Raw genomic sequence first — 12,107 nt, 5'->3', positions numbered from 1 at the left:
AATTAGGTGAAACAAGAATAACAATTTATAATAAATAATTAACATGCGTCGTAAATTGTTATTTTTGTTTCACCTGATTAAATAATTATCTCAATATAGAATAAAAAATGATAAAATTCGACTAAGATATAACGCAAGCTAAAACAGATGAATGTACAGTGCATTGTGCGTATCTGCTTAGATGTTTTTAATCAATGTGGGCTTCATCTGTATTCGCTAAATCATAAAAAATGACTTACAGTCCCTATTTTATTTTTTACACGGGTGTAAATTTTCTCGTGCTAAATTAAATACACACAACAAATATTATGCATAATAATTTGACAGGAATGTTTTTACATTATACTTTCGAGTGATGTTCATATTTTCAATTAATTTATACCACATTGATGGTCTTAAAGTCACCAAAATGACAGATAAACTCTAATATATGACTTTTACATGAGTCTGGATTTATATGCGCTAAATCGAACAAGTAAAGATTAATATTATGTTAGAATACGTTTATAGTGTGTTTGATGTGTTTGTTAATTTTTTGTTAATTAATTTTATCCCCACTGATAATCGTAAATTACCTCATTCAAGACATGTTTGGCTGCCATTGTGTGCGTGGGGAAAAAAAAATTTACTAAGAGTGAATTTTTTTTCCCTGCACGCATAGTGTTTCGGTCATTCAAATTGAACTCAAACCCAAGCTCGTTCCTGTTCCCATCTGGTAGCAGAATAGGCCCTTAATGCGTAGGTTTTGAATTATATTTTCTACATGTGTATTAAATTTATATGTGCCAAATAAAAAAAATAAAACAAATATGGTGCATAAAATTACGTGAGAATGCATCTACAGTGTGCCTGTGTCTATTTATTCATGTTTTTAATTAATTTTAGCCTTATTTATAATCACTTTAGCATTAAAACTGATAGGTAATCTCTAAATTATGGCGTTTACTAAAACTGTCTTTTTGGTGATGTTTAGTGCATTATGTCGGACAGTGTGAAAACTAAGAAACGAGTCTTGTTTTCCAAACACTCCTCATAAAAACCTTTAGAACAATTATCTTACTCATTGTGTCTTTAATTACTTACTGGGCATGCATAATCAAGCGCAGATAATGACATTGTGTAGGCTGATTGGATGCCAGAAGACACTGATACGATTCCTCTCCAGGTGTGAGATCCCAATACCACAGAAAAAGGGGAAAGGTGTAGGTCCGATGCCCATCGGATCTAGTTTGGTTCTTATGGACAGATCTACCGTCTAATTTGCTTCAGGATTGGTGCGCACGAATATTAAAGCAGACGCGAAAGTTCTAGTGCGAATCCTAAAGTCAATCTGACAGTGAGTGAATCCGTCGAAACCAAAGTAGGTCCGATGCCCATCGGACCTACTCTGTTTCCAAAAAAAGAACCCAATGATTTGTAGCTGGTGGTATATCATAGCCCCAGTGAGGAGGGACATGACTCCACTGAGTCATTGTGTAATTGCTTTAGTCGTTCGTTATGTTGCTAGTTTTTGTAATGTATTATCTATGCTTTTTGGAACTTTGTGGACTATGCTTTAATAGTCACGTTACTTAAGTTTGTTCTTTGCTACATGCTTTTGGACATGTGATACTGGGAGGTATGAACCTTACCCTCCTATTTGGTTTGTAACAAGTTTTTATATATATATTTGGATTTGGCTAATATGCTATGGGTTGCATAGAGGCCTCCCGTGCTACGGCTCAATATTCGAGTTTTCAAAATCCTAACGGTCAATCCGAACCGTTCATCTTGTTCTCCATATTAATATGTGTTTGGAGACCAAATTTTACATTTTTTGAAAAAAATTTACTATTTTTTTAGATTTATTGAATATCGCTGTTTTTTATGATCTAGATTTGTCTGAAAAACAACGATTTTCAATTAATCTAAAAAAATAGTAAAAAAATTCCAAAAAATGTAAAATTTGGTCTCCAAACACATATTAATATGGAGAACAAGATGAACGGTTCGGATCGACCGTTAGGATTTTGAAAACTCGAATATTGAGCCGTAGTACGGGAGGCCTCTATGCAACCCATAGCACCGTAACCAAGTCCTATATATTTTTTAAGAAAAGGGCTCAAAAAGCTTTTTATTAAAAAAATATATATATGACGTTTGCATGATTACATGTCCAGAATTTTTTCCGTGCTAAAGCACACAAATACAACAAATATTATACACAAGCAATTCTAAAATGCATTTACAGCATGTGTGTGTCTGTCAATACTTTTAATCAACTTAAGCCTCATTCTGTGATCGTAAAATCACTAAATTGGACATATAAACTCTAATTAATGTCCTTCACATGTTCATAAATTTATCTATGATAAAAGAAACAGACACAAAAATAAGAACAAAACTAGAGTGTGATGTGCTCACCAAGAGAGATTGGTGAGCACACCTCCAAAAGACTATCAGATTGACTTTGAACTACAAATTGAAACTGTTAAAATCTAAGTACTTCATGAGTGATGTATGAGCATGTAATTTTTTTAAAGTTTCAAATTCATTTAGTATATGGTCAAGCGGTTAAAAAAATGATGAAAAAATAATACATAAAACAATTAAAAAGTTAACTTATAAAAAATTTATTGTTTTGACCGCTTGACCATGTACTAAATGAATTCAAAACATTAGAAAATTTACATGCACGTACATCACTCATAAAGTACTTGAATTTCAACGGTTTAAATTCGTAATTCGAAGTCAATCCGATAGTCTTTTGGAGATGAGCACATCACACCCTAGTTTTGCTCCAAAAATAATATTGTGCATAAAACTGTTCTAAATATATTTTACAGGGCACTTGTGTAATTTTGTTAGCGTCTTTAATCAGTTAGACTTCATTTATTATTGTAAAATTACAAAAACTGACGTATAAAATTTTAATTATGTTCTGTACAGTGCATGAATTTAAATGTGCTAAATTAAACACACAAAATAATTATATTACGCATAAAATTATACTATATTTTATTTATAATACATTCTTGTTTGTGTGTCTATTTCGGTAACTTGTTTGCTAATTGCCATGATTTTCAGCTAATTCAATCGTTACCATATTACTCCCTTTCAACTTTCAAGTAAAATAAGTAGAGAAGCCAGACAAAGAAAGCTGCTCTACTTGAACAAAGCAAAGCATGCATCATGGAGAAACTGATCAATAAAAAAAAAAATGCCAAAATTACAAAAGAATAAACTTCATTACGAAGGCCAAAACATCAATCCATGTGGTACCAGAAGTACAAAAAAATGTACTTCATCAACAATGGCCAACACATCAATCTGTCAGTGCAAAACTCTCTCAACTTTACATTCCACTTACTGTAAAAAATTCCAACAGGTCTCATTCTATGAGGTGCGTTGTGTGGTTTTCTATTTGCCAAATAAACGAAGGAAAAGAAAAGAAAAGGCTATGTTACAAAACACACAAATGTACAGTACCAATCACAATGAGGCGAGAAGCCAAAACATGACAAGAGATGAGGCTGCAGTTAATGTCCAAGAAAGAAAAGCTAATGCAGTAGATAGCTGGAACATACCACAGGGGAATCCAGGGACCCTTTTGCAAGAGTTCACATCCTTTTCAAATAATACAACCACGCCAGCCGCTGAGCATGCTGCTGCAAATGACAGAATTGCAGTTACCTGCAAGCAAATCACACTCATTAGGAACAGTTATACTAGATCTTTTATGTTATAGCATAACTAGATGTCGTAAGGGTAATGATATGTCGTACAGGAAAAATAGGAGGGGACACAAATTACTTAAGCACGAATCGTACAGTACCATGTTTGCTGAGGTGGTAAGAAAAATAGCTTCTTACAGCCTAAACCTGGTTTAAGCTTCAATCGAGCATATCAATTAAAGCCAAACATCAAATTAACAAAAGTAATGACAATAAAAAAGGAAATTCAAGTGATTTAAGTTGATAGATAGTTGATACGAGAGACTAATGCTCTATTTAGATAAACCCATCACAGAGTATAACTAAATTGATCAATCACCTTTATTTTGTTCCCCAGGAGCCATTTAACTTCTTTTTGTCCCAATCAATTCACTTTGTCTCTCTTCAACACAAATAACACACACACACACACAATGAACATTTCTTTCGTTTCTCTTTTATTCTCGATGTCTTCTCACCTCTCTTACCACTTTCAATCAATGATAATGAAGAACTTGGATTAGAGGCGAAAAATAGTTGGTTGAAACTGAAAGAAAATAGAACATGTGGGGATTAATGGAAAAGTGAGGAGAGCGAGAGAGAGCTTGGAGGCAATTTACAAGTAGAACGAAGCGTGACTGAAATAAATGTTCTTCCAATTTATTTGTTAAATGAATGAGAAAGTTTCTCGACGATGACAAAATCAAAATACAGTGGCTACTGGGGAACAAACAAGCTATATAACCAATTCATGATACCAGGGTGTATTCAAATATCAGTGAACTCCAAAGATACGTATCAAAATCTTATCATGCGAAATATATAACTTACCCAGTCTCCAACTACAAATAAGCTGACAAGGATAGGGTTGTGAAGGTCTTTTTTCATCTTTAGTGCATATATATCAAGGCATGCTAAGCCAAAGCTCCATAGTAGTTGTAGTCCCATTGATGCAATTAAATAGCTGAAAGACATATTCTCTCATTTCTCAGTTCTCTTCTATTTTTGGTAATTAGTTGATAAAAAAAACCAATGCTTAATTTAGCCAGACATAGTAATGCTTTTTGCAAATCCTGTTCAGTGCTAAGGGTGCATTACAGACTGAAGTGCTGTGATCAGATTTGGAAAGATTCTCGCATCACACTTCTTTACTGATTATCAGAGACAAAAAGTCTACACTTATTTGCAAAATACCTTTTCAACTTATTACATTGATAAAATATCTCAAAGATTTAATCTGAAACAAGTGCTGGGCATTTCCTATCCTGAATTATTGTACTTCAATTCCAGCAAACAAAACCATAGCACACTTTATTCCTCGGAGTATAACAAGTGAAAAAAAGTAAAAAAAATTGGACAGCAAGGAATGTATCAAACACAATACCAGAAAGCAGTGTAATTGGAGAATCCCATGGCAGATGCCATAACTCCGATCGAAGCTCCAGCAAAGCTACACTGCGCCGCTCTCAGAACTAGACTTCCCCATGTCCCTGGGCTTCCAACCAGCTCCCTCATCCCCCCAAATCGATCAGATCTCTTTGTCGATCGATCGAATTGGGGAGGGGGTTTTGCAAGTCAAAATTCAAATCACTTTTACTAATTCAAACTTCCCGTCTTGGGTAATGATGCGATTTGTAGGTGATTAAGGATTGAAGAGATTATTCTGTAATCTGTTACAGTGTACCAGAGGTCAGTGATCGCGGTTTAGTCGGGAGGGGAGACGATGTCGGGTGGGACTTTCGTTGATTACAAACTAAATACGAGGTAAGATTGGTTTAGAATGGGGATTAGCTTGTTCAATTTCATTTTTTACTCGGTTACGTTTCCAGACCTGGTCTGGAGTTTAATCACTTAAAGTAAGTCAAATTTTGTGCTTAGGTCAGGACCGTCCGATCTGTGTTGGCACGATTATTAAAGTAAGCTGTGCATTCTATTTCGAACTGGATCATCTGATTTCTGATCGGACGGTCTGAATATAAACATAAAATTTCAGTTACTTCGGAGGATTTGCACTCACTGTTGTCTAGTGGTGGCGTGGCGTCGCTCGCGTGTGAGAATAAAGAAAACAGGAATATTCTTTTCATATCTCCATTAATAAGTACTCATGTATTATAATATTAGTATATTACCATATGAATACCGTTACGCTTGAAAGTACTTTGCTAATTTTCCAAAAATTTTATTTACATCCTTTCCAAAAGAAAAAAAAATCACATTATGGAGAATTCGAAAAATAATAGTCTCCAAATCAATCGGTATTTTTGGAGGGAGTAGATTGACTTGGAGCCTCCTTAAAAACCTAAATATATTTAATATTACAATTATTATTTGAGTTTTTGAGGGGCCGCCAAGTTAATATGTGAATCCGGTGAGAGATCCGCAGATTGATTTAGAGATCCTAATATTTTTTGAATTCTCCACAAAACATAATTTTTTTATTTATCTTTTTTTTAATACGGTATAAATAAAAATTTCGGACTGGTTTGGAAATAAAAGAGCCACGGAACATAACTTCTTATTTATAGAAATTAATATAAATAATATAGGATATAGAATGATTGTCCAGAGATTTTGATGCATAGACAGAACCGTGAAAAAGTTTCAGCTCCAAATAATGAATTCGAATTATTATTTATACCAATATTTTGACTCTTATCGTTTAAATCAAATTCATCACACACCACCAGAACTTTTAAATCATAGAAGATACTATTGCAAAATGTAAATTTGATTAGAATGAACCATGCCATACCAAACAAAAAATAAAATTCTTCGTGTCATTAATACATTGATCGAAAGTTTGGAACACACTGGTATAGTGGTATAAAGTACAGGAAAACAATTTATTCAATAAAATTATTAAATCCATACATATGGAAATAGAATAGTGTCTTGTTTTCAACAAATATAGAAAGATCTAACTCATTGAGTCCAATCCAAAATATATGGATCTGACTCAAAGGTCCATATCCACATATTATATTTTTTTTGACATCATCTGTGGACCAGAGTTTGATTCTTCTCTAATCAGACGGTCTCGATTCAAACTAAAAAAAGAAAAAAATATGGATCTGAACTATTGAGTCAGATCCATAATATTTAAATCAGACTTAATAAATCAAATCTTTCTATATTTATTAAAAATAAAACACTTTTTCTATTTTTAAACATCTGGTTTTAATAATTTCTAGAGATAAAAAAATCCCAAAGTACAGATACACTTATCCAATTAAAAAATTTAAAAAATACAGATAAACTTGTAATTCGAATACCGTATGTAACTAGCACCCACTCCGCAGCATATCCAACAACTATGATTACCTTGACTGTATATGACGAGGAGGGATCCACTTACACTATTTTTTCGTGACACCGAATTATATTCTATATTTTCGAAGTTTAAACAGTCAATCCAAATCGTTCAACATAATGAATATATTAAAATGTACTTGTAGATCAAATTTTACATTTATTTGGATTTGTTTTACTATTTACTAAGACGAGTACAAAAAATCAATGGTATGAAAACAACGATTTTGTAAAATACTTATTAAATAGTAAAAAAAAATTAAAAAATATAAAATTTGATCTGCAACCACATTTTAACATATCCATCATATTTAACGGTTTAGATCGACTATTTAGAATTTGAAAACTTTGAAAATGAAGAGTGTAATTTGATATTGTCACACCCCAAACCAGGAATCCTGGATTAAGGTGTGATCAACCTCGCCTCGTGCTTAATTAATCATTAAGCACGCAAGGCTAATCATCAATAATAAATCAACAGCAGCGGAAGCAAAATAATATAAATGTCCAGCATCAGTCACATAGCAAATAAATAAACATACACATACATACATATAATTCGATCCATCTTGGAATCCAAATAACACCATCTATAGAAGGGGATACATGATCTATCGAGCTCGTATATATAACACAGGAAATACGAGACTCGTAAACCTAATAAAAATGTCTAACTCTAGCTAATCAAACGGTGTGGCCATCGGGAACAACTCCTGACAACTCCTGCTGCGGACCGCCAGATGCTGTACCTAAAACCCACGAAACAACTTGTGGGTGAGCGACGAATCGCCCAGTATGTGACCCAGAATTATCCCCTCAGGGATCCTCTATGGTCAAAGCACTTTTATTTATAATATGAATACAATTTAAAAAAAATATGCACCTGTGTGAACCTATATTAATATCTAATAGAATTTATAATACTTTTGAATGATGCCATGATGCGATTATTCTATTATGCCAACATGCGGAATAAACCCAAAATAAAATCAAGGTGAAATATCGGATATAAATCAAGTCGGAATCCAGTACTCCTTGCACTGTGTGCCCAAATACAATAATAAAAATAATAATAATATGGATAAGGTAAATCACCCCGTGCTGTGCCAATAGGATCACAAGATCCAACAATATAATCCAAGGACTGTGATCAGAGTGCAATGATACACGTTGCCTAGTGACATCGAGCATTGCTCCACAAGATAATAGCACACTAGCCGATGGTTATATCAAAATTCGGTGTGTCATCTCACCTAGACGATTCATAAGCCAAACATATTCAATAGGAGAAATCATACAATGCAAGTCGTAAAAATATCATCACCAGGGCCACAGAACTCGAGATCGGAACTGTGCCCTCACCCGCCACACCAAATCACCAAATCCGCCATGGAACTCGAGATCGGAACCATGCGGTAGCGTAAAACAGACCTACACACAACTCGAGATCAGAACTGTGCAGTCTCAAGTAATAAAAATGCCACCACGGAACTCGAGATCGGAACCGTGGTGGGGTAACCCGTTCTAGGCATGTAGCTCCTAATGTAGGCGTGGGAAACATCCCGAATCGTCCGTGCCACAGAACTCGAGATCGGAACTGCTCACGTCAAATAGCAAAAATGATCGAAAAATGATATAATCAAGGTTTATACATATAATATAGTCCTAAAGCCATCCAAGGATCAAGTGACCCTCAGCTCAGTGGCTGTCGGGTCGTCCCATGCCAAGTGACACAAGACAGAACGAAGTCACTCGGCTCTGCTCAGCTCTCACCAATGCATGCATATGCACGTAGAATAATAATAATATATTGTCTTCTACGAGAAGAAGACAAACTAGTATCCTAATATTCTAATAATATAAATATAATATTATTTAATTACCCTACTCCTACAATACAGTAAATTCAGATTTTTCAGGGTTATGCAATTCTACCTACAGTGCAGAAAGGATAAACATGCTCTACAGTTTTAATGCAACTACTTAAAAATAAAGTGCGAATGTCAGGTCAGATGGAACGACTGGTAAGAGTACGCCCACGAAAAGAATAATTCAGATATCCCACACCTGAGGGGGCTGGAGTCTCAGTCGCTAATAATCAGCGTGCTCCACGTATACTCCGATCTGCGGGTCAGTCGGATCAGCCCACGGGTCGGATTCGTACGGAGTCGACTGATCTGTGATCACGTAATTTAAACTAATTAAAATCTATGCTAATTTATTATAACCCTCGTCCCAGTTAATGTGCAATTCAATTTCTCGATTAGTTCGATTTTATAAAATTACCGATTCAGTCAGTCTGACTGATCCGGTTAGGCATATATTAATTATTTAATTTCATGTCATCGAGCTTAGCGTTAATCTTAATTTCTTTATAAGTTCGTCAGATATTGATCATTCACTTTGATCTAATTTAATCTAATTTAATCCTAAATTAATTTATATAATTAATAATTTAATTTGAAGATATTTGCTTGTAGAAATTCAAATGTCGAATTATTCGTAAATAAAATAATTGTTCGAGAGCTATGGTAAATTAACGGGTTTTACTTAACTAATATATTCTAATTGCCTATCTACTTTGATTTATTTTAAACGGACTACAATTAATTTTAATTGATCAAAATTCGGTTTCGAAAGTAAATTCATAATCAAAAATCTCTAATGCGAATATTCTAATAAAAATATATTGATTGTATGGTCATTGCAATTTTTATAATCCGTTTTAATATAGTTTAGTTATTATATATTCTAGATGTATAATTCTTTTATAAAATTTTAAAAACAGAACCTTTAATTATCGTACAAGTTTTCTAATTAATTTATTCCTAAGTCGCGCAATTCGTTATTTTTATAACTAAATTAATTTCTACGTTTAATTAGTCGTTTTGAATCTATGTCCAATAAATACTTTCCGTTGCTAAATAAATTGGTCCTTTAATAATTAACAACGAATTTTTGTACAAGTTCGAAAAATGTTTAAAAGAATTATTTTAATCTTTAAAAAACTTTTTTATAAAACTTTTATTTTAGTTTAATGTGTTGGGTGTTTTCATTAGGTTTGTTTCGGGATCATACAGGTGTCCAATCGGGTTATTATAGTATCTGCTCAAATTATGTTATGAGCTATCATCGAGGCATCAAGACCCTGGACGGTATAATCATCTCCCGAGCTATTTAGGTTTACTTAAGCGTCCAATTTTATTCGATTCTTAATTATAACCTAAGTGTTAAAAGCCGTCTTTTATCCGACAATTACGCATTTTGAATATTCCAAATTCCAAAATTTTCATTTCCAATACCAATGTCCAATTTCAATTCCTTTTTCCTATTCTAAGATTGGGCCCATTTATTCATATATACGTATCATGTCATGTCATAATCCAATCAATTCAAAGGCCCAATCTATTAATCAAATTCATAAACAAGCCCAATTCCTTAAGGCCCAAAACAATCAACATTTAATTTATTTATGCATAGCACAACAGTAAGGTCACGGCCCCTTTATACTATATAAATTCACATTTTTCAGATTGGCCCTTAATCAATAAAATTTCACACAAGGGCATGCATTTTACATTCAGATCCCTAAGAAATAATTTTTGCAATACGGTCCCTGCCAGTTCAATATTCTGGTAAGTATACAAAACCAGACCCGATATAGTATCAAACAACCACAACACGGCAGATCAAAGAGGAAATTTGCACCATGTCAGCATGGCATCAAACACCAAAATCAAATCTCAAATTTTGAGTAATTAGCATCACACAACACCTCAACAAGGCACCAGAAAAATAAGAGGAATAACTCAATTCAGATCAGAACAAGGCAGCACCTAGGTACTGACTCGAAACAGAACAGCACACGGTATCAATGGTCAAAACAGGGAGGTCATGCCGCAACAAGGAACAAGGAAACCTCATTGCTTCCGGGAAAATCAACAACCCGGCAAGACAAATTATCTACTCAAAATCCGACAAAGCAACACATCAAATATACAAGGTAAATCAAAATTTACCCGATTAGAGCTAGCACAAGATGGAGATGGCAAAAACGGCCGGTCACGTCGCCTCACAGCCGTCGGAAAGAAATCAACACCACCACCAGATTTAAGCATCTCCAAGCACCAAATTAGCACCGAGAGACACCGAAAATACTCACAAGCAAGCAAAGAAAACCTCTAAACTATCTAGGGTTTTCGAATTCTTACAATCTCAAATAAAACAGGAAACAATGCAACGAGAGAGAGGGAACAGATTTTTCTCAACACATGAGAGAAAGAGGAGAGGCAAAACCCCACAAGAAACATAGAGGGGGTATATATATTACCCAGGTTCACACAAGGCAGCAGGTACGGAGCAGGAAGCACGGCCAAGCCCCCTTGTCAGAGGGTAGGCACGAGTACAGCACAAGTCGCACTGGGCAGGTGAAATTGCGCACAAGTCAAGTACGGGGGAGGGGTTTTCTGACAATCGACGGGACTGCACGAGAGCGGGAAATTAGTTTCCTTCTATAGGAAGGAAACGAGAGAGGGAGGGAGAGGAGTTCTCGGGTGGGGCCGTAGTTCAGAGAGAGAGAGGAGAGCCGGGTTTAGGTTTTCACGGGAGAGGTGAAGGAGGCGGAAAAGAGAAGAAAAAGAGGGAGTGGGGGGGGGTCTGCATGTAAGCGAGAGAGAAAGAGAGACTGGAGAGGAAGAGGTGATGGACCCGAACCCCACATCAAATTGGGTTAATTCCCAATTTCTAATTCATTCAAAAATCAAAGGGCATGATATCTTCAAGATTCGTGTAATATTAAGGATCAATGGCTTAGACAATTCCAGCAGTTCTAACTTGGTTTCAATTTATTGTTTCAAAATTTTGTTACGATTATAAGGATGTGAATCGAATTTTTCGTAAAATTCTCAAGTATTTATATTGCGATTTCAGAATTCAATAATTTAATATTAATTAGAGTGTGTGTGTATATATATATATATATATATGTATGTATGTATGTATGATTATCAAATCAAATCCTTATAATTCTCAATTAAACAAGAATTGTAACTCTCATAAAATGTGTTCGTATGAAAATTTGGTACAAGTATTCTACAATTTAACGCT

General features: G+C 34.5%; 1 protein-coding gene and 1 long non-coding RNA gene across 2 annotated transcripts; both read right to left on the bottom strand.

Annotated features, from left to right (window-relative positions):
• Positions 1 to 3,209: 3,209 nt before the first annotated feature.
• On the bottom strand, positions 3,210 to 5,468 carry LOC144573309 (CASP-like protein 5B3). Its single transcript, XM_078323060.1, has 3 exons — positions 5,077 to 5,468; positions 4,524 to 4,656; positions 3,210 to 3,672 (listed from the first exon to the last, which is right to left on the bottom strand). The coding sequence occupies exons 1-3, from the start codon at positions 5,205 to 5,207 to the stop codon at positions 3,472 to 3,474; spliced, it is 465 nt and encodes a 154-aa protein (XP_078179186.1). The 5' UTR covers positions 5,208 to 5,468; the 3' UTR covers positions 3,210 to 3,471.
• Positions 5,469 to 7,483: 2,015 nt separating this feature from the next.
• On the bottom strand, positions 7,484 to 11,784 carry LOC144549527 (uncharacterized). Its single transcript, XR_013509700.1, has 3 exons — positions 11,021 to 11,784; positions 9,069 to 9,178; positions 7,484 to 7,750 (listed from the first exon to the last, which is right to left on the bottom strand). It is a non-coding gene; the product is annotated as an uncharacterized LOC144549527 (long non-coding RNA).
• Positions 11,785 to 12,107: the final 323 nt, after the last annotated feature.

The sequence above is a fragment of the Carex rostrata genome, chromosome 2 (assembly GCF_964058835.1).
Source record: "Carex rostrata chromosome 2, lpCarRost1.2, whole genome shotgun sequence".
NCBI lineage: Eukaryota > Viridiplantae > Streptophyta > Magnoliopsida > Poales > Cyperaceae > Carex > Carex rostrata.
This window is presented reverse-complemented; position numbering and strand designations above follow the sequence as displayed.

Bases quoted from the DNA above. Each gene is read 5' to 3' on its own strand.
- LOC144573309 (XM_078323060.1), bottom strand. From the start codon at position 5,207: ATGAGGGAGCTGGTTGGAAGCCCAGGGACATGGGGAAGTCTAGTTCTG. The intron at 4,657-5,076 runs GTATTGTGTTTG...TATGTCTTTCAG, and splicing joins TCCAATTACACTGCTTTCTG to CTATTTAATTGCATCAATGG. The intron at 3,673-4,523 runs GTAAGTTATATA...ATTTGCTTGCAG, and splicing joins TATTTGTAGTTGGAGACTGG to GTAACTGCAATTCTGTCATT.